Source organism: Dufourea novaeangliae, unplaced genomic scaffold, assembly GCF_001272555.1.
Source record: "Dufourea novaeangliae isolate 0120121106 unplaced genomic scaffold, ASM127255v1 scaffold112, whole genome shotgun sequence".
Classification (NCBI taxonomy): domain Eukaryota; kingdom Metazoa; phylum Arthropoda; class Insecta; order Hymenoptera; family Halictidae; genus Dufourea; species Dufourea novaeangliae.
The window spans coordinates 2,311,600-2,333,986 of NW_015373993.1; the positions used below are offsets into that span (position 1 = coordinate 2,311,600).

The 22,387-nt window shown below is 47.4% G+C and overlaps 3 protein-coding genes across 4 annotated transcripts in view; 1 reads left to right on the forward strand and 2 right to left on the reverse strand.

The window, feature by feature from the left end:
• LOC107187834 (beta-1,4-N-acetylgalactosaminyltransferase bre-4-like) overlaps window positions 1-13,322 on the forward strand; it is a 40,969-nt gene extending 27,647 nt beyond the window's left edge. For both annotated transcript variants that reach the window (XM_015576011.1, XM_015576012.1), the window contains exons 2-7: window positions 1,976-2,501; window positions 8,613-8,881; window positions 9,480-9,716; window positions 12,103-12,286; window positions 12,405-12,623; window positions 12,709-13,322. In XM_015576011.1, the coding sequence (XP_015431497.1) occupies window positions 2,347-2,501; window positions 8,613-8,881; window positions 9,480-9,716; window positions 12,103-12,286; window positions 12,405-12,623; window positions 12,709-12,847 (1,203 nt within the window). In that variant the 5' untranslated portion in view covers window positions 1,976-2,346 and the 3' untranslated portion in view covers window positions 12,848-13,322. The remainder of the gene's footprint in view (window positions 1-1,975; window positions 2,502-8,612; window positions 8,882-9,479; window positions 9,717-12,102; window positions 12,287-12,404; window positions 12,624-12,708) is intronic.
• A 2,184-nt stretch (window positions 13,323-15,506) lies between these two features.
• Window positions 15,507-16,888, reverse strand: LOC107187852. Its single transcript, XM_015576034.1, has 3 exons — window positions 16,164-16,888; window positions 15,914-16,099; window positions 15,507-15,841 (listed from the first exon to the last, which is right to left on the reverse strand). Exons 1-3 carry the CDS (start codon window positions 16,851-16,853, stop codon window positions 15,566-15,568), a joined length of 1,152 nt encoding a protein of 383 aa, XP_015431520.1. The 5' UTR covers window positions 16,854-16,888; the 3' UTR covers window positions 15,507-15,565.
• A 509-nt stretch (window positions 16,889-17,397) lies between these two features.
• Window positions 17,398-21,513, reverse strand: LOC107187810 (sperm flagellar protein 2-like). Its single transcript, XM_015575983.1, has 3 exons — window positions 20,223-21,513; window positions 19,214-19,502; window positions 17,398-19,111 (listed from the first exon to the last, which is right to left on the reverse strand). Exons 1-3 carry the CDS (start codon window positions 21,511-21,513, stop codon window positions 17,398-17,400), a joined length of 3,294 nt encoding a protein of 1,097 aa, XP_015431469.1.
• Window positions 21,514-22,387: the final 874 nt, after the last annotated feature.

The window sequence follows — 22,387 nt, forward strand, 5'->3', positions numbered from 1 at the left end:
TTTTTTTCTAATCTAACTCATAGCCCCATATATGTAATTTAAAAATTACTAAGTATTTAGAGAAATTGCTTTGCGATCCCTAAGATCTGCTATGTGTGTGTCATTGATAGATTCGACGAAAATCTTTCACGTGTCTACCGATACATACCCAACAAAAGAGCGAATAACATCTTTGGAGAGTAGGAGGGTTCCCTGGAGCAGTGGGTAGAGTCTCTGCTTTCGGCGATGTGGGGGTCGTGAGTTCGAATCCCGCTTGGGCCCTGTCATTTTTCCAACGCTCCTACACGTATATCCGTGAGAAATAGGTTAAACACTAGGTTATATCTCGATGAAATCTCTATCGATTCGATCCTCATCCTGTAATAATCTATGGTCTGTTCGACACGCAAGTACAGGGTCAGAGGAGAACTTCTCGCGAGTCCGTGAAATATTTATGAAACAATAACTGGAGTGACACCGTATCTCTGCACGGCTTGATATCGCGATGTCACGCGATAATCATCGTAATTGTACATTTTACAAGTAAACTGCGCGAACGTCGATGCGTTGTGTTACGTATGGGAGGCTTGTCGAGATACACGGCACCGATCGCACGCGCTGTCTGCTCTACAACCCGATCGTTATCAACAATCCGGGGATCGTTTCCGTTTATTTCGTGTATAGAAAATTCCTGCGGCTACGAATAATTCCGTCGGAATTCACGGCAGTATCGATACACCGTTCGGTAGTTCTCTCCCTGTTTCTGTAAAATGCTCAGAGAAATTCGATCGTCCATCGTATATTCGAGATCTGCGTTTATTGAGAGTATTTAAACACGCGCGTATCGAAGTTACGTGGAAATATCTATCGGTCGAAACGCGGAATCGAGCGAAGTGACCAGTAACAGATCAAACAATTTGCATACGTTATCGGAAACGTGGTTCCTGTAGAAGCGGGGCGTAATGGGCAAGATTGCGTGTACCAGCTGGCCGGGAGAGGCAGTCACGATCAGCGGTTCGGAGCCACGAAAGCTGTCCGTCCGTGACCGAACGCTCGAGAAGTTTCTCATTGAAAAGAATCCTAGACTTAGAAGAATCTTTATTCGGAATCCGTTTTCCGATAGTTATATATCTGCTTCTCGTGGCGAGATGTCCTTTTCTTTCGTACGAAGAGAGACAAGCGGAGGGAGGATCGTGTGGCACGTTCCTTCGTATAAGCGGAAACCAATTTCAGGCTCCAACGCGCGTACCGACCGAATACGTTATCGATTCTTTTCACGTTTCGTGTACCTGTCCGATTCGTTCGTTAAACAGATACAACCGTCTGTTAAATGTATAAATTATCGATGGGTTCAACGTTCGACCGTATCGTTTTTCCTAGGACGAAACTCTCACCAGAACCGGAGGGCTTCGAGGCACATCGAACGTTTTCGAGAGCACGAATTGTTTCGTGGTAACCGACCGTTCGATGACTTTTAACAAGCGGATGTTGCTCTATCTAATCAAATTTTCGGAACATTCATTATTACGTGGAACACGCGCGCGTAACGATGCTCCTTATCTTATCGATGCTCCTCGTGATTCTTCGACATCCCCGCCACGCGTTTCCCATCGTAGGTGGACGCAATGTCGCGTTTCCGGTCGTACTTGACTTTCGCGCGATAGACATTTTTCCGTCGATCATAGATAACGATGATAACGCCTGTGTCTACTTCGACAGCTGCGAAGTAATCCCGTTGCCCTTTCACGAGGATGTCACCTGACAGGTGCGATAACATTTGCAATCTAGAATCGTAGTATGTGCATAAATCCTGGCCTCGGTAAAATTCGGTATTTTCTTTATCGCTTTGTTTATTAAATTTAAATCTCCTTATCCTTCCTCGCGGCGTAGAGAACATCGTGTGTGTTTATGCCGACGATCGAACAGAGCCACGAAAACACGCGAGAGCTCGGTGGAATTATAAATTGTTCTTTTCTTTTTTCTTCTGTGTTCTTAGGACAGCACGAAGGCGCCGCGGCGGTGCTGAGAGTGCACACCAGCACAGGAGGGTAATGCGCTTGGTGACCGGAAGTGAAAAGCCCCGGGCGGCCTATTCTTTCCCTCGGTCCTGTTCCTCTCGCGGCTCGTTTCTGCGGTCGTTCCGTAACCAGGCAAGCGGAAGAACGCGACGACAACAGGGACAGAGGCAGGGCCAACAATTCGGAGCCTTGTCGGCGGCCCTCCGGGAAACAGAGCTGCGCAGATTGGACGGCGGGAAGAGAGAAGAACGTCAACGAAACCGGCAACCACGGCCAAAAGGGAGCGCCTCGTCCAGGACGGCGCTCTTCTAACGGCGATAGAAAGGAGTTATGGTGTCTCGCACATGCGATGACTGCGGCGGCAGCCGTGGCACTGTGGCATCGTGCCCACCTTTACAAGGCGATCGTTTGCGTCGTCCTCGCGCTGATCGCCATTCAGTATTTACTTAGCGGCGTGATCGATCGCCGTTCAATCGAAACGATTTTCACCATTAACACTACTAGGTACGTACGGTGAGACTTGTTTCACGAATTTCCGAAAGAGTCTGGTTATCTACCGACAAAAACACATTATAAATACTCCGTTAGTACCGATCTTGCCGAACCAGCAACTCTGGTTATTGCACGATCTGTTTTCATTTAATAGGATCGACGTAAATTTTCGGAGAAAATATTTTTGTTCGAAGGTCTTGATGTGGTCGGTAAATTGGGTAATCGTTTTTCAAATATAATCCTAATGAGGATCGAGCTGGGAAGTTTTGACGTGACCTGAAGTCATTGATGACCTCTTAGAGAATTGTGTAATAGCCTAGACAAGACACAGATACAACGATTAATAACTGAATTCGTTCCTAAAACGAGTGAAACATCGGCACCAAAGGAGACTGGTAATTTTGTTCAAGGGATCGCAGAAAGAATTATATTTCGAAGGAAAACAGATTTCGCAAAGTTCCGACTGCATTTCGTAGCTGATATCAGGAGGAGAGTAGCGTAAATAGACGTCCATCGCGATAGCCAGGCTGTTATACCTATCGTCGGAATTGGTATTCGAAATGGGGCCGTCAGTTTCGTCGGGATATTAGACGAGGTTGGTGCACGTGGGTTGACGGACAGGCGACCGGGGGTTACGCCGTTGATCGATTCTCGTCCTTTGAAGCTCGTAGACTCGCGGGAAATCTTATTAGTTGGTCGATAACAAGGTAAAGTGGCTGCTTAACGACCACGCTACGCGACTTCGTGGCACCACAGAGACATTCGATATCGAATATAAAGAAACAATTTAATTACAGTAAATCCTGGATGAGTGTTCGAAGGTTCCTCGGCACTGACAAGGAGAAGTATCCCCAGGTGTAACGCTGGCTTTTTAATGATTTTTAGCACCGTGATAGAGCTTAGAATTCCCGAGTCAATGATATTTATTTCATCTACATACGGCCATTAGTTTATGAAATATTTAATGTTCAGTGCCGAGGTGTCTGTACATCAGCCGTCGATAGTGGTGACGATATATATTTTTTATGATGTGAATTTGAATTATATACCAACGGGCCAGAGGACAAATTTGAACTTTTAACTTTCGGTGGAAAATCGCGGGGAAAATTAGAACCGTCCTTTTCCGAGGTCCAACGATAATTGCGCAACTTCCTCGGTGGAAATTTTCGCGAAAATTCATCGTCCCGAGCGAGCCAGCACCGTACATTTCAGGAACGTATGTACGTGACCTCGTTACTTCATTAGTGGTCATTTAAACTGTCCGTTTGCGGAAACGGTTTGCTCGCGATCCTTTGACCTATGGCGTCGTCCGAAAGCTTCCATTCCGCGAGCGTAGCTGTTCCGTTGGAAATTTTAGGCTGTTACGCCGCTATCGTGTTACAGAAAATCTCTGAACGAAGGACATTCTTTAGACACATTACGCGTGATAACTGTGGAACAGTAGACATCGTTGGCGAAAAGAAGCGATCGTTTCTCGCGGCGATGCGAATCAACGGAGAAAAAAGGGACGCAAAGGAACGAAAATATAAAAGAGACAAGACACAGTTCTCTCGGGCACGCGGTGTTTGGTCGTTCGCGCGTAACGGGTGCATAGAACGTCGTTATTGTGTTCTTCGGAGACGCGTTTACCTTCGCGATACAACGCATAAACGCCGCCGTGTCGCTCGACCGAGAAATTTCTCACTATTTCCCTTTCTTCGAGAGATTGCTTTCTCTCGCTGCTCGGGCGTCTCCCGCGTAATTTCAATATCTTTCGAAAGACCGACAACAGGGGGGAAGTGAGTTTAATTAAAAAAGAAAAACCCCGTAATACGCGTCACGGAGTGATTTTATTCGCGAGATTTTTGAGCGATTTACGAGCCAGCCGGTAACGGTTAATTTGAAATTTCGCCAGCGGCGCGTGACAACAATTTGTTATTCCCGTGGCTCGTCTATTCGTCGCGCTAGAAGGCCCTCCATCGCCATCACGATCGGTGCGCGCCGTGCCACGCCGAGCTTGTAGTTATTTGTCGGCGTTTCACGTCGTTTCCTGCCACGCGTCCCGTATTAACACAACTTGTTTCGTACCCGCTCGACCGTTCATCTTCGATCCACCGACTCTTCCTTCCGATCGATACAGGACAAACAATATCTACGAAATCGGTACGATTAATAAAGAACGGAACAGTACCACGCACTAACAAGTATTGTTGGAAATTAAATGGAGATTTCCAATGTATGGACCGTTTATTTTGAAAGTGGTGCAAGTCCATTTTCCAATTCCATAAATTACGTCATATCTCATTTTTTTTTAAAAAAAGGGCTTACACCACTTGCAAAATAAACGGTCAATGACGTAATTTATACTTAATTTAGTGTAAACTAAATTAAAATGAAATGGAATTGGAAAATGGACTTGCACCACTTTCAAAATAAACGGTCCATATATGTATTTTTTTTTAAAATAAAATAATAGTATAGTCAAAATATTCAAAATACACACAACACGGTAGACAACTCTCCGAGTGCAATCTCACCACACGACCTTTCTCCAACGACTGCCCTGAAACCACGCACTCTGCCCTCTCAAGCATCCACACTTACAACACACACACAAGCCTTGCATCCCTCGCTCTCAAACTACGCAACAATTCCCAGAAATTCCAATCACCCGATCTAAACAGTCACACGAAACTCTTCCACACGCAGCTAAACAAATCTTATTTTAAACATTCGCTTACTTCCAAACATTCGTCGTTCATACATCGAGTTTACAAACACGCACAAAATCCTCTCCTACAGTATTGTATAAAAATATAGGATTCTAACTCTGTCCTTGAAAACTCTACGAACTTTCCGGACGATCGAATATAAAACTCTTCGTTTCAATTGATAAAGAACGGAACCTGACGTAAACCTCCGTTTCCGCAAAATCTATCTAACCACGTGACGATATTGAAGTTTACCGACGAATTGGAAATTCGCGGTTCGAATCACGAGGATCAACTCTCCGCGTATGTATCGTGTACCACGACGGTTAACGTATAGCGTGCAGTTAGCGAACCGTCGTGTCGCGTAAATGCAAACAACCTACCTAGCGTTTCCACAAGCGTGCACGCACATTGGGACTTGTCTCTGACACTCGCCGCTATTACTGTTATTTGTTATCGGGAACGCATCGCCGCGGAGATTGTTCCCATATTTCTCCTTCGATACATCCATGAATGTTAATTCGGTCGCACATTACCGGTGTACGTGCCGTTACCCGGAACGTTACGATGGCCGTACCAACCGATCCGTCTTGCCAGCCACGCCAATATGCCAGTCATATCGTGTACCCTGTCGAGCAAACTCAGCTTCCTCTAAAGGAAAAAGTGGGGTAGTAGAAGGGCCTCCTGTAATTTAATATCGGGAATAATTAATATCAAATTAACATTCGATTCAACATTTATTTCGGTACTTGAAATAAATTTACCAACTTGGTAATAGGCCCTTCTCCAATGTCACTTTTTTCCCTAACGAAAGCCGAGTTTGCTCGTGAGAGTACGTATTATCGCTCGCCGCAGCCGACCTACTCGTCGAACCGAACCGAATCTTTACTCGCCACGCGAACTTTTCCCGTACAGGCAAATGTACACAGGTACACCTATCCGCGTAGTCGTTCGCTTCGAAACGATCGATCGAACTTCACGGAAAAGCCCCCCACCGACGTACGATCCGCGTGACCCCGGCACCGCGATAACGCGCGTTCATTTTTCAACGCGTTGCGTCCCGTCGACTCGACCTCCAACGTTTAATCGTCTCGCGGACAATTGTAACTGCGCTATCAAATTGGCCGAACATGGTACATATATCTTTCCGTTCATCCGTGGTGCAGCTTCCTCCCAGCGGATTTTCCAAAGACCAAAATTACCGCTTCCTTTTTGTTGTTGCATACGTACGATGCCTCTCCAAGCTATGACTTTAAATGTGATCCTCTCATTTGGAGAACTGACATACCATTTTTCCCCCTCAAATTTGGAATACTTTTTATGAACTTTTTTTGTAAAACTATTTAAGACGGTACAAAATGTAAAGTTTATCTATCTGTTTTGATATACGAATATTTCTAAGGCTCTAACAACTACTAACCACGAAGTACGTTGGCTGTCCCTGGACGCTTGACTCATTTAAAGACCCGAAGGACCCAAAACCTTATTGTTTTCACGAAGTCGCTATAGCTCGGACAGACACGATACTTCACTGGTTCGTTTTCGATGGCATAGAGCGTATTCGAAAGCATCGGTCTGAAACGTGCAAGCTGAAACGCTCGAAGGAGCCGCTTTTAAACTTCGTCGTAGGCCAAAAGTGCCGGCGCACGTTGCCAGATTGAATGTTCCGGGAACTTTATTCGGCCAAAGGGAGATCCGAAATTGAACGCGCGTACTCGTGGTTTCTGTTTCGGGTCACAGCCGAACAGTGTTTACCCGGCACTTCGTTCTCGAACTTTCGGAGGAAAACAAAAAGAAAACACGGCTACGTCGAACGAAAATAACGACGGTTCTGTTTTTTTTTTATCGGAGTTCGTTTAATTGCTAATATCTCGTAAATGGAGCTTCACATTACAAAACGGTAAAGGATATTTCGTTTTGGATATTCGATTTTTCGTAATCCTATTTTTTTGGACCACCCTTATCCAGTCGGTATTTGGTGGAAAGTTGATAAACTTGGTCATTAGCCCTTAATCCTGGCGTGTGAGTACACTTTACTGTACCGTTTATCGTATTAATTTTTCTATAAATCACAGCTAAGAGAGGACGAATTATCCAACCCTGTAAACGATCGCGGGAAACAATTTCTGGCCATAGAAAAAGCTCGAAGATCCAGCTAATCGTGAGTCGAAGCAAACGCTCGAGGTCAATTTCCAAACGATTTCGCGACTCGTTGCAATTACCGAATACCGCGGAGTCAGCTCTCGAGAGAAGCCCTCGCAATCGCCAACGGTGATCGTCCCGTTCCTCGTGTCGGCCCGGCAGCGTCAGCGTTACCTGGCCCATGCAACGGGACACCGATTTCTCTCTTCCGTAATTTCTGGAATTAACCGGGCGATAAACGCGACTCCTCCGTTCCTCGTCGATTCCGTAGTCGAAGGAGAATCGACTCGTTTGCATCCCCGATGTATTTATCAACGCCGAACGGTCGTGATCTATTCGAGAATCTCTCGACGTTCCTATCGGATCGACGGATGTCTCGGTGAAATTATCGCCGCTGTTAGACGTCTGATAGATTTGCTGACCGTCGTGGAATGCTGTTTAGAGCATAGAGTATGGGATACGATCTGAAGAGACCGATTGATCGATCACGCGTACCCCACATTCGACGTCGAGAACACGCAAAATACGGTGACTGCCACAGTGGAAAAGGCCGTATGTAACCAGACACATTTTATTCGGTTTTTAAGTTAGTCATTAATCTTCGGAAATATATACGTTCAGTTTAGAGGTTGGTATTGTTGCAAATAATAATATTTATTTATCAATGGGTTATGAACCCTTTGGTACTATGTACAAGTATATGGAAGTCTAGAGGATAAACGGAAAGTTTAGATATACAGTGATACGTAAAGATATAATAGAGTTTACAAAGACCTATAGAAAGTTTAACAGAAACTCTACGGGACTGCACGAAGAATTAATGACAACAAAAGAAACGAAATAATTCACAGAAATATTTACAAGAATATACAGAAACTTATTATTATGCAGAAAGAAATGCCTAATTATAACGGAATAGGAAACAGGAACGGAGAAAGAACTATATAACAATATATAAAATTATACTGGTATGTCAATTTTACGGAAAAAGTTTGGAACGGTGTTTAAATAATCCACTCTAGTTGCAATGTAGGTACGTGTCATCTATATTTGGGTAACGTGACAGTCAAAGTGTTAATTAGATTTCGCTTTGATAGATATTTAGAGAGCGAATTACGTATGGCTCGAAAGGTTTGGGGCTAAAACGAACGTGGGCCGAGAATAAATCGCCGTGCCGGTTCGTGTCTATCGTGCTGTAAACATTCTCGATTTGGTTCCGATTAAAAATACTCGGGCCCGTGGTTTATTTTCTTTTTGTTCTTTCGGCTGAACGCGATTCGTTTGTTTTCAGGTATGCCGATCGAACGTACAGGCATCATCCGCGAGGTCTGATCATATACGGGCCCGTGACGGCGCCGCCGAGTATACTCGGCAACGTCAATGTTACCGCGACCAGTTTGCATTGGGCCGGCAGGAACCAATCGAACTTCACGAAATTGGAAGCGGTTTCTTCGACAGGAAACGCATATATCGTCGGAAGCTCGGTGGAAGCTTCGACGGGGAACTCGACGGCGAACAGCACCGTGCTGCAACGATGTCCACTCATTCCTCCGAATCTTGGTAAGTCCTGTAAAAATCTTGATTTTTTTTATTGGCTCTATCCAGGATTTCGGAAACCAAGTTTAACCCTTTGCGGTGGTATGTCTACTCACAGCCACCAGAACTATAAAATATAATTTTCACATAAAATTAAAACATATTATTCTGTTACATGTATCTAAAGTTTAAAAAAGAATTAATAAATTTTGTTTCTCCTTCACAATCTTGCATATTATGTATTACTGTTACGTTCAACGAAAATTATAACTTAAAACGACCGCAAAGGGTTGAAGTGTCTTGTAATTATAATTTCAGTTTTCTCTTCTGTATTTTCCAGTTATATGTTTCGTTAAGTTTTATTATTCCTTCGATTTATATTTTATGTAAACATCGTTACATTTTTTTCTCTTGCATTCTGACTGGAATTATCCCAGTAAATTAGATAAATAAAAAGTATCTCGATCCTTCGATCGTTTCCGTCCGTTTGCTTCTTACGTCCACGAGAAACGTCACTCGTTCGCGTTCATTCTCCGTTTATTTTTCTGCTTCCACTGTTATTTAACAAAAACATAGCTAGTCGTGTCGACGCCTCGCGAACTGCAATCGTTAATTTTCCCAGTTGGACCACTGGCCGTCAGCAAATCGCCACCGGAGCTGTCTGCGATCGAAAAGGGGTTCACCGACGTGAAACCAGGCGGCAGAGGATACCCAGCGGATTGCGTCGCCAGACATCGTGTTGCCATCGTTATACCGTTTCGAGACCGACCGCAACATCTTCAGGCGTTGCTCTACAACCTTCATCCGATGTTGCTCCGTCAACAGATCTACTATCAGATATTTGTGGTCGAGCAAAAGGGTGAGCGTCGCGTTTATACCGTGTATATCGAGCTCCTACGAACGCAATATCCTTCGAACAGAGACGAAATCGAGTAGAAACCCCATCGCGATCATTGAAATTTCCACGATAATCTACGACTCGACGGAAACATTTCGTGTAATTTTAAAATTGCTTTCTGTACTTTCGCGAATATACAGAGCGGTCCACGAGAAGTTGAACACCTAAATATCTGTTGGATACAAAGATACGAAAGTATATTTCGGTATAGAGTTACAGATGGACAGGAATTTCAACTCTGTACCGAAACGTATTTTCATAACTTTATATCGAAGTAAAAATTTAGGTGTTCGATTTCTGGTGGACCACTCTGTATATTTTACACAAGGACCTATGCGCTTTTGGTGGTGATTTCATCCGTGTTCTCGAGGACCACGGGATAAACGTAGAGATCCTCGTGGGTGCTTGGCACGAGCGAGCCTCGAATCGACGCGAGCAAGCGGAAAAAATTCACTGTCAGGGTCGCGGAGACGCGCGGCAACCCTCCTTACGTAACTCGTGGCTCGTAGCGTAACCGGATCGCCGAGTAGACGGAAGAAGCAACGTTACGCGTACACCGCAATGCGGTATCGGCGGCTTGTTTTCGATGCACCTGTACACACATCGCGACACCGCTGGCTATTTTCCTTGATTTCGTTGACCGTCGTCGAATCCGGCTAGTCACGATTCGAGGGAGCAGCCTTAACGTGGCTTTAATTGCTTCGAACGGCCAGGATTACCGTTTCGTCGTAGCCGGCTCTTTGCAATTCAAATCTTGCTCCTTTCTTTTCCCTCCCCTAACCTTCCACCCCCGAGCACCCGTTGACCGTTAAATTCCCTCCTGGACGGGCTTGTCGAGATTAAAGCAGTCAGCCACCGAATTACTTGGCTTTACATAATTGCCGTTATCTTGAATACTTTTATCGAACGGCACAGGGGATGCTAGATTTATTCCCCTCGAACCGATGAATTTTGTAGAAATTATTTGTTGAGATCATTTACGCCCTGCACACCGTGTGGCGATTATTGGTACTAATACTTATACGAAAATATGTAGATAATATATGACCCATACTTTCTACAAAATTCAGTGATTCGAGAGGGTTAAATTTGGCATCTCTGGACGGCACTGAGTCTCGTTGCGCGGATTTTCTTTCGCCTGAACGACCACCGTGTGTCGTTGGTTGTCATCGGGACGGGGATATTAGATTGGTCGCGTTTCGATCGTTTTACCAATGGTGCTTGGATAGGGAAGGATATGCGGAGGAGGATTTCAGAGGATTTGCCGGGTTCGCTTCGAAGGGAAACAAAAGGGGTTACGCTGCTCGTCGGTGGAATTCCTTATCGCGCGAAGCGTTCTAGATTCCACGGATGGGAATTAATGGAACAGACTCCGTTCTGTGATCCAAGTATATTCAGTTCGAGGAAATAGAAGTGAAAAGGGAAGCTTAGAATATAGATTTCGGGGTGTCATCCTTGCAAGGAGCTATCGCGGAGAGATGTCAGGGTCGTTCGTTGAACAATCGGATCCGACGTGAAGTCGCGAGAGTGTGAAAGACGCGGTGTGATGCAATTAGTCGCGGTTGTCGTGGGATTCGCCACGGTGGTACCGTTAATATCGTTCGGATTCGTACGCTGGGAACATCGAAGAACGTTACTCGCATTATTACCGTAACACTACGGGAACGTACCCTCGTTAACGGGAAATCATGGGGCTCGTTGCGTGTCTTGGCACCGATAACGCGTCAGTTGTGCGTAACTATCGGAATCGATCAATACGACGCGTTATCGTTTATCAAATAAACAGGTATAAATTCCATTAGTGTACATCGATATAATGTTCTTTGCAAACATCGATACAATCTGGTTTTTTTTTAGATCGGTATCCATCGGGGACAATATTCTTGCATTACCTCGAAAGAAACATTAACTCTACAACGGGGATGTAATTGTAGTTTTGTTGTTTCTTCGCCGATATTTAGATCGGTATCGATCGGGGACAATATTCTTGCATTCCCTCGAAAGAAACATTAACTCTACAACGGGGATGTAATTGTAGTTTTGTTGTTTCTTCGCCGATGAATTACCGAAACACGCGACCCCCTCCGTAGCGGACATTCGAGAGTACAGTTTCGAGCCGTCGCGTTCAGCAACAGGAAAATAGACACGGGGGATCGTCGGAGCGGAAAATTCATGGGAGCAACGATAATCGCCCATCACCCTTTGTTTTTTTCCCTTCTGACGAGATATCTCAAGCGTTACGCGTTGCGCCTCGATCGACCTACATGCGTGCGCACCTGCGGGCACGTTCTACGAGGCCGTCGATCGCGAGAAGATCGACAAGGTAAATTATCGTTCTCGTTTCCAGGCAGCGAGTCCTTCAACCGGGCGATGCTGATGAACGTGGGCTACATCGAGGCATTGAAGGAACGACCTTTCGACTGTTTCATTTTTCACGACGTTGACCTACTTCCGGAGGACGATAGGAATCTGTACACCTGCCCCGAGCAGCCCAGGCATATGTCGGTTGCAGTCGACAAGTTCAAATACAGGTATATCGTATTCTCTGGCGCGCCCAGAATATCGACTCGTATTCGATTGTATCGCGTCTGGAAATAGAGAGAGAGAGAGAAAGAGCATCGAAAGTGTTACCGTACCGTTTCTCCACAGACTACCGTACGCCGATTTGTTCGGCGGTGTCTCGGCGATGTCGCGCGAACAGTTCCGTCTGGTGAACGGATTCAGCAACGTGTTCTGGGGTTGGGGCGGCGAGGACGACGACATGGCGAATCGAATAAAAGCCCACGGTCTCCACATTTCACGGTATCCGGCGAACGTCGCGCGGTACAAAATGCTAACGCACAAGAAAGAGAAGGCGAACCCGAAAAGGTGAGAGAAAGAGAGAGAGAGAGAGAGAGAGAGAGAGAGAGAGGGACCCGATAGAACACTACTCGACTTTTTCTTCTTTATGCAGGTACGAGTACTTGAAAACGGGCAAGAAAAGATTCACCACGGACGGACTGAGCAATCTCCAGTACGAGCTGGTCGACAAACAAAAGCCGAAATTATACACTTGGCTTCTGGTGAAGTTGACCCCTCCCCAACCCAGCTGATGGCTCTCGTGGATCGGGTAGCGAACGAGTCCCGAAGAATTCTACGCTCGTGACACGCGACCCGTATTCGGTTCCAATGAATGACACGCCGCGGATTTTCACGGAACCGATTCGAACGAAACAGCGAACAGAGAGGGAGCAAAGGAAGGAGAATGCTTGTCCGAGCTGTACGGCTGCACGTCGAATCGCGTTAAAACGGTCCCCGACGATTTCTTCTCGAATCGTACCCGACTTCGATCGAAACAGGCGAGATTCGAAACGAAAGATTTCCAACCCCCAACGGACTACCAGCGAGGAATCGCGTGTAAAGGGTTGGAATCGCTTGACATCCTCTCGCGAGTGTTGGTTTCTCTCGCGACAGCCCGCGCGATCGCTGTCCTCGTAAGCCCCCGGTCGCCGGTTTGGAAACCGAGAGAAACGTTGTTACGTGATATATTTTTATTCCTCGTATTTTTTTATCGCAACGATAGGCTAGAAGAGCAAGTAGAATGTAGCGTACGAGCTAACGTGCCAAAGGAGAATGCGTGTGTGGCTGCGTGCGTGCGTGCATGCGAGAAGGTGAAAGAAAACGAGAGAGAAGCGTGCGTCGAGCGGAACGGGAGAAGATGCTCCGCCATCCTTTTCAGAATCCACTACTAACGATATACATATATATTCCAATATATATATATATATATAGGTATATACATATATATATATATATCCATGTACACGTGCATATAGAGGTATACATACTCACACGGATTCGTGGGTACGATTCGTAGAAGTCCGAAGCTGCTTTTGGAGGATCGCATTACGCGAAACGCCAATAAGTTCGAATAGTTTCGGTTCTCTGTCGTGTATTTAGAACAGTTCTGTATCGGACAGGCCAATGGCTTCAGTCGAGTTTCGCGCAGACGTGCTCAAAACCGTGGATTTTCCGCGTCGATCCGAATGATGCGCGATATCCTTTCCACTATTGAAGTCTGCGTTCTCTTGGTATCGTTTGTGACGCGAGAAACAGGAAAATTTCCATAGGTTAGGTACAGTGACGGTTTTCGTCGTCACCTCGAGCAGCAAACTACCTACAGTCTCGTTCAGAGATCGGCGAACGATGCTACCCTGGCCGAAGGGATGGGGGAAGCTTATTTTTTCTTTTCGTGCCGCGAAAGATTTGTTTCCGGATATATAGAATGAAAACGGTACTTAAGCGTACAACGCGACCGAACGTTGAAAACCTGCGCGGAGAACTCTCGTTGTTGGTATTTTATACGTATTTCCTCGAGACGCGTACACACACACACACACACACACACACACACACACACACACACACACACACGTACTTATACACACGAGTTAGTCGATCGTATACACGGAACACACATGCATACACACACTTCGCGCTACGGCCGACGTTGGTCACGCGGGGGCTCGATGTGTCTCTAGGAAAGTGTGATTTTCGACCGTATCGGAATAACTCGAAACGAAGAAAAGCAAAAACGAAGCTAAGCTTACGTTGGTCGTAAAGTCGAAACACGACACAAACATATCATCGCCAGTATCGTGAACTCTGGAATCGCGCGCGGCGCGTTCGATCATCCGAATCATTACTTAAGTCATTAAAGGGTGAGAGTATGGGCTGTGAATAATGCACCTTTGTTACGGCGACAGAAACCTCGCGGGAAACGAGCGCGAGGACGAGCGCGCGAGCACAATAAGGTTAGACCAATTTCCTATATGCGAAAAACAAGCGTCTCCACCCAGCAATTTCCGTCGAGAGCGACTCGAGTCTTTGAAAGTAGCCAATCTCCGATTTTTTAGACAACGAGAACGGTTTCTTCTACACCGTGCGCCCTTTAATCGCCGCGCTTTTACCACCGGTCGGATTATCCATGATCGGGTATCCAGAGCCGTTCGCTCCTAGGACGTGCCGCGACTCCGCCCGAGCTCGTCGAACCTGGACGAAGAGAAGGATGCGCGCGTACACCCCGGTTGAAGCGTTTTCAACTTACTTTAAGGAGACTCTAGCATGTACACTACTGTTATCGGAATAATCGATGATATCTTTAGGTGATCCGAGATAAGTGAGCGAATATTGTTAGACCGCGTCCGTTTTATCCTTCGTTTGAGTTTCCTTTCGTTTATTTCGTTGGGAATACTACGCAATGGTATCGAATAATGGTCGAGGGGTATCGAAAAGAAGTTATTTTTTTTCCGTGGAATCCTTTTATTTTCATATGAACGTTTCGTTTTTGCGGTGCGTCCAACTTTGTTGATGCTAGAGCGATAAAAACGAGGATACGCGAGCGGTCGGAATTAAAACGAAATCGACATGTTACCGAAATCCGTCGCTCGCGTGTCGAGACGTTCGCGAGCGAAAAAACGGGCGCGAGGATCGTTTCTTGCAAACGGCGGGAATACAACGAAATTTCACGCGGTTCCTCGGTTACGAAACAGCAAAAATCGGACCAGTCCAAGGAATATTCGGACGCATAAAGTAGAATACGAGAAACGAAGCAAGAAAGGCAAAACATAGAAAACGTGAGAATAAAGAAAAGATCCTCGTGCGTGTTATACACGATATCTCCTCGACTTACGGTCGGATCATTACAATTTTTCACAAGCTACACTCGTGATGTATCAAAACAATAAATCTTGTTAAAGCTTATCCCCTTAAAATCGTGTAACTCGAGTACGACATCGTCGTTGTCCTCTGAGTTACGGAATAACGAAAAACTAACAGTGTTTTACGTTCACAAGTTCCCTCGTCCGTATCACTTCCTGCATCGTGTTACCCAGATTTTTAACGGTGAACTTGCTCGTGCTGTTCAAAAGTTGCTTCATAAACTCGTGATTCAGGAGCCGATGAGTCAACACAACGTTCCCGTCGTCGTTGAGGTCGGGGTCCTGTAGATCCCGGAATACCGCGGTTAAACTGTCAAGAAGGCTTTCCGACGCTCCGTAAAGTTCCGGTTTAGACGGGTACGACGGCAAAGCTGCTGCCAGAACGGTCTGAAAACGCGATAAACGAACAGTACATAAAACAGACATTAACGTTTCAATATTTTCGTAGAGAATTCTTACGAGGCAAACGTCGAGAGACACCCAATAGACGATCGATTCCTGATCCGCGGGTCGAAATTTAAAGTCGCTCTCGCCGAAAAGCAACGATACGCTGCTCGAAATTCCGATGGGACGATTCATCTTTTCCGTGCTCGAAGAATCCGTCCCCGGGCTACCCTCTGCAACGAAGTTCTCCTCGGCGACCGCCTGAAACGTAACGGAACTGGTCTGGATTCGGTCCGGTGGGAATCATCTGGAAACTCGTAAATACCTCGACCGACAACCGGGACTGACGTTCGCGGCGTCTTTGCTCGTAAAGCTCCTCGACGTATCTCTCGCCCTCGTCCAAGTCCGTGCACACTCGGCTCCCAATCACAAGGGCGAGAGCCTTCGCGAAACCGTCCCGGGGATCCTCGGCCTTGCAGAAGGCCAACAGCAGAGCGGTGTAGTTGACGATACGTCGGCCGACCGAGTACATCCGGCAGAGCAATTCTTTCCCCAATGCGAGCCTGAGCGTCTCCTCGTTAAGGGGGCAGCCTGTCTTCGAGTCGCAATCCGAGTTTCGTCGCGTCTTCTCCAACGGCATCGAGTCGTATCGGTTCAGATCCAAATGATAAAACTCCTCCTCGTACAATTCCTCGCGATTCCTCTGGAAATCGTCCAGCAGACGCTCGAACACATTTTCGACGATCTCGGTGTATTCGAGGAACCACAACGGCGTCCAGATGAATTGTCGGGCGGTCACGACCTCCTTCAGATCGGAATCCTGTATCCTGAACCGATCCCTCGCGATCAAAATGTCTCGGTAACTCGGTATCGGTAAGTCCATCGCGTAAATCACGAATTCACGCCAGTCGACATAAGCTGCTGATTCGAACAGACTACGGACGAGTCTGGAGATGTCCGTCGATCGAAGCTGGTACCAACAACAGGGGAGTACCATCGATTCACCCTCGTCCATTCCGTGACTGGCCAGGTCTTGAAGGATAAATACGAGCGCGCGCTCGGGCATGGTACCGGTCGGAGCGACCCGTCTGAACGTTTCCATTAATCGGGAGAGCTGCGCTATTCGGAACCGTGACGCGGTCTCGATTTCCTTCACGATCACCGGTGGCTTAGCCGGCGGAATCGTCATCATGAACACGTTCGATCGGATCACGAACCGATCACCCTCGAGCAGCATCTCGTTCTCGAGACATCGACCCTCCTCAATGGCGAAGCAAAAAACGTTCGCCATGTCGTTCACGCTCTTCATCTCCCGCCAGTACCTACGCGGTAATTTATACAAAACAAATGAACGTAAGTGGAAAAACATTCGGACGACGAACTTTGTAATTTACACCCACTAGCAAACTCGGCTTCCACTAGGGGAAAAAGCGGCGTAGAAGAAAAGTCCTCTACCACGTGGCAAATTTATTTCAGGTAGTGAAATAAATGTTAAATCGAATGTTACTTTGGCATACATTTCAGTAATTCTAAATACCAAATGGTAGGAGGACCTTTCTCTACGTTACTTTTTCCCCTAGTAGGGAAGTAGGGAAAAGGCTTTCTACCATTTTGAATTCGGAAGTTTCTGAATTTTGAAAAGAAAACCTGTCCAAAATGGAGTCGTAGATTCGATGGAAACTGTTCCGCATCGTGTCCAGCAAGAACGCAAATTCCGTGTGAGCGGTGGCCGCTATCGAGTCCAGTTTCTGGCGAATACGATCGATCTCGTAAGCGACGGCGTAACGACGTTCCAACGCGAGATCCAGTCCGCGGTTCGAGTCGATCGTGAAATCATTGTCCGTGGGAATCGCGACGTTTTCACCCTCGACGAAATCGATCGCCGTCGCGGACAGAGTATCGACGATGTTTCTCGCGTAACGAACGTTCTCCGTGATCGCCTTGAAAACGCGAATCTCCTCGAGATCGCGAGATCGGGCTTCCCTGTCTATCAACAGATCCGTGATTTCTTTCCGAAGAAGAATGTAATCGAGGATAGGAGGTGGAGGGGATGGAGCCTGGTGAGGAACCTGGACGGTTGTTCTCACGGATCCAGCCTTGCTCTTCGGCCGTTTCGTCTCGGTTCGATCGGTCGTCGATTTCGCGTCATCGAGCTGGAGAAATCGGGCCGATCGTTCGTGAACGAATACAGGATCGACGTCGCCCACTTGTATTCGCTGCAGGACAACTTTCGCGAAACGCGTGTCCCGCAATGGTTTTCCCAGCATCGCCGAATAGTAATCCTCGAGCAGGTGCATCGTGTCTACGAATCGATCCAACTCGGCCTGAAGTAGACCGACGTAAACGTTGAAAAGAACCGTCGTCTCGTAGACGGTCCATTCCTCGTCGATGAACCGCCTTCGTTCGTTCTCCGCCTCGTGTCGTCTTCGGTCGCAAATCTCCCACAGCTCCGCCTGAAAATCGGCCAGACGACGATGCAGCTCGCATTTAATATCCTCGTCGTGTCGCGCGTCCCCGTCGATGGCGTTGAAAGCCAAATGAAATCGGTGCAACAGATCCTGTTTGTTGTCCGGTCGTTTCATGAACTCGGCCGTGTTCCTCGTGAGGAAATTCTTGTACGGAACGATGCCCGACGAGTGAATACTCTTCAAGAGCAACAGTTCCTTCGTATCGTCGACGTAGCACCGTTCCATGCTCTGCCAGAGGTCCGAGAGAATTTCGACCAATACGGAAGGCAGAGGAAACTCGATCCATTCCCAATTCTCCTCGCCGGGTCTGACACGTCGCTGCTCCAAATCGTAATCACCGCGTCCCACCTCCTCCTCGTCCTCCTCCATCTCGATCTCCGCCTCCTCTTCCCTTTCCGTGATTTCGTTCGAAACGTCTTTGTCCTCGCTAGACTCGGACAACATGTGTCGCACGACCGGCGCTTTCGAGCCGACGCTGTTGCGCTCCTTGCTTCGTTCGCGGCTCTTCGGAAGGTCGCCGAACAATTCCTCGGACGATTTTCCCCGCAACTGTTCACCGACCACCAGCCGCGCCAATCTCTTCAACGTCGTCCGGTCCAAATTGGTGTAGTAGAGAAAGTAACCGATCTCTCTGGACGCATAGAATTTATCGACCGAAGGCGCGTTTCGACTCAATCTCTCGTACGAGCAATCCTGAAGCTCGAAGTTCTTCGGTTTCTGCGAGACTCGAACAAACAGATTCGCGAACGTCGGTATCACGATGTCCTTGATCCGTTTGAGTGGATTCGGCACGAGTCTCGACAATCTGAAAAAAAAACATCGAGAAACGTTGGCGATTCTGGCGACAGCCCGAAATATTCATCGAAAGATCGTAGGTGTTAATATACTAGAGTTCATTTTGAATTGCCTGTAGTGATCGCTCGGATCGATTTCCTCCTCGTAAACCATTCGCGGAGATTTGGGCTCGATGTCCTCTATCGTCACGTGCTCGAAGTCTAGCGGCTCGGGATCCGGTGGTACCTTGAAACCCGTCAGAGCCGTTTCCAGCAGCGACATTTGCTCGTACGTGTTCGGATAGTCGATGAACGCCCAGCCTTTCGTGTTGTCCAAAGTCTTCAGGTACTCGACGAGGATCTTGGTCGCGAGATCGTTCGTGATCGGCTGGCCCAACGCGAGAAACTCGTACGCGCACTTACCTGCGTGTGGAGATCGGTGTAAGAATGCCCTCGTCGCCAGAGTTTTTAAATTGTTCTAACTCTGTTGTTCAAACAAATTTTCCAATCGATCTACGTACCTCTCATTGGTCCATAGAATACAAATTCACGATTCAAAACCACAAACATTCTTCCGAGTCCTAACTCCGAAACATTGAAAGTTTTTTTTCTTAACGGTCGTATAAACAATTTATGTTTACGATAAGACAGAATTTTGTTAAATATCGTAATAAATAGCTATTCCGTAGATGTATGTTCGATTATTTCACTACTTTCCTGCTTCTACAGGGTGTTTCGTTTAACTGGAAACGATGGAATATCTCACGAAGGATTAAACTTATCAAAAAAAATGTTCGTACAAACACTATCATAATATGAATAAAAAAATACAGGGTTCCACTTAAAAAAATTAACTTGACTTTGATATCTCCGCCACTACTACACTTACAGAAATATTACACCACGTGATGTCCCCTTTTGTACCAAACAACTTTCGCACGAACATTCTTTTGATAACTTTAATCCTCCGTGAGATATTCCACCGTTGCCAGTTAAACGAAACACCCTGTATAATACTAAACTTCGTGAACTCTAAACCAGTTTCCTCAGTTTCGAAACTAGCAGAGATAGAACAATTAAAATCTAGAACAACGTCGTGTCGATTCGAAACGAGGGGAAGCAACGGAATGATCGTCAGTCTACCGATAAACGCCGAGTCGGTCAGCATCGTATCAAGATCGTCGTGGGGTATGTTCCTGGGTGTCTGCGTTTGCTTTTCCGACGTCTTTGCCCCGTCCGTCCTCTCGACCAAGCTGCGCCTGAACAGCAAGGACGTTCTACCGCGACGCGAGTAACCATCGTCCGACTTGGAACTGACGCTGACACGTTGGGCCGGACACGTGATCCGATGCTTGCCGCTTTCGAGGCTCTTGACGAATTCGTCGGTAGCAGCGATCACGCTCGCGTCGATGTACTCGACGTCCAGGGACTCGTTCTTGTACCGATCCAGGCAGTAATTGATCGCGTCCTCCATCCGTACCAAACGAACATCGGTATTATCGAGCAGCCCGCGAAACGACTCGTGCATCGTAGGATTCATAATGCCCAAAATAATCGCTATGTTTTCCGGTTTCGGGAGCAAGGCACGAGTCTCGACGTCGCTCGACTGTGGATGAATGTAATTTAGAAGTCGATGGACGACGTAACCGAGCACCGTTCGACCCAGCTCCATCGTTTCCGTCGCGTCCTCCGCTGGTAACCACGAGGATTGCTTCCACGGAGGTCTCGACTCGAGATAATCGTCGAAAAGCGATTCCCGTAAAACCTTGGCCTTCTCGAGTTTGACACGAAGCGACTCCTCGAGTATCGGGCTCACGTCTATTTCGGCCGAGTCGCCGCTTGTCAACCCGATCGGTAAATCGTCGTCGAACAGCGACTCGCCTCTGACGAACTTGGTCGTCCATTCCCGTAATATCGTCTGCGGTACGATTCCGTCGTTCATCTGCCGATAATCCTCGATCCTCATCGCGAGATTCAGTATGTCCAGAACGGTTTCGCGGCAAAGATTTCGATGCTTCTCCTCCAACATCTGCACCTTCTTCTCGCGAAGTCTTACCCGTAGTTCGCACATACGCTGACACTCGATTTCCAGATCTTTTTGCCGTCTCGAGGCGACGTCCTTAACCCGCTCGTGGATCGCGCGATACTCCACCTCGTTCGCCGTCGCTGTCATGTTCTCGAGGATCTTCTGATTTTCGGTCATGATGCTCATTTGGTTCCGTACCTCGCACAGCTTGGTCACCATCTGTTTCTCGTACCTGGACTGGTCCAACGTACGGCGTGCGATCGTTTTATCGACGAGCTCCTCTTGTCTGCACTCGATCCGGTCCCAGAGCTCCTTCACCAACGTCTTCTGCATGTTCGCCTTGAGAGCGGTGACGGTCGCCGCGCGTTTACTGCGACTCTTCAGCCACGCGACGTACGTCCTCGCCATCTCTGGATCCTCCACGACCGTAATCAACTCTTTCTCGAACGCTTCCATTTCTTTCTCCTCGTACTCCTTCAACTTTTTCGCGCGAGCTCGTGTCCGCCGCGTGAATCGATCCGCTTCCTCGCTCTCCTCCGTCCGTCCGTCCAACGGTAACGATTTCTGCGACAGGGAGACAACAGACGAGACCAGACGACTCGAGTCGCGTACGGTTAGGGTACAGTTTTGCTGTGACTCGTCGTGCGAGTAGGTGGTACCTCGGGAACACGATGCTCGATCGGTCGTACGATGGGGTACGGCTCCCAAGCGGGCACCTCGAGCTTCTCCCTTTCACGCTTCAGTTTACGAAAGATCGCGGGAAACTTGGAACGATGCCACTCGAACACCGTACCTTGGCCGTCGAGCAGCTTCTTGGACAGAGGATGCTCCGGTGGCTGATACGCCGGTGGATCCTCGCACACGGTGCTCACCTCGAATTTCCGCGACGTCGGAACATACTTTTCCCTCTCCTTCTGGAGCGTGATAAAGTGCAATCGATCCTTGGTCTCCAGGCACAAGTAGACTTTGTAGAACAGACGCAACGACGTGGTCCCTTTAGAGCACGAGATCTCTTCGACGCTCTCGTCGTCGCAATCGATCCCAAGGAAACGCAACCAAAACCTCAGGTGTTTCAAATTCACACGGCAAATAGCCGGGTCGTGGGTGGGCACGATCATGTCCAGTTGATCACGATTGATTATGTCGTAACTGTGCAAAATCTTCGCCAAGAGTCTACCGTCTCTGGTGTAGTGACCGAACAACTTGGGCCCGAGATCGATCATGATTCCTAGCCTGACTTGGATCCAATTGTGCAAGATATCGCCCATCGTAGTCCTCTCTG

Bases quoted from the DNA above. Each gene is read 5' to 3' on its own strand.
- LOC107187810 (XM_015575983.1), bottom strand. From the start codon at position 21,513: ATGGCGAGGACGTACGTCGCGTGGCTGAAGAGTCGCAGTAAACGCGCG. The intron at 19,503-20,222 runs GTAGACTGACGA...CTCCACACGCAG, and splicing joins GACCGACTCGGCGTTTATCG to GTAAGTGCGCGTACGAGTTT. The intron at 19,112-19,213 runs GCAATTCAAAAT...TTTTTTTTTCAG, and splicing joins GATCCGAGCGATCACTACAG to ATTGTCGAGACTCGTGCCGA.
- LOC107187852 (XM_015576034.1), bottom strand. From the start codon at position 16,853: ATGGACGAGGGTGAATCGATGGTACTCCCCTGTTGTTGGTACCAGCTT. The intron at 16,100-16,163 runs GTATTTACGAGT...GTTACGTTTCAG, and splicing joins AGTCCCGGTTGTCGGTCGAG to GCGGTCGCCGAGGAGAACTT. The intron at 15,842-15,913 runs GTAAGAATTCTC...TCGCGTTTTCAG, and splicing joins TGTCTCTCGACGTTTGCCTC to ACCGTTCTGGCAGCAGCTTT.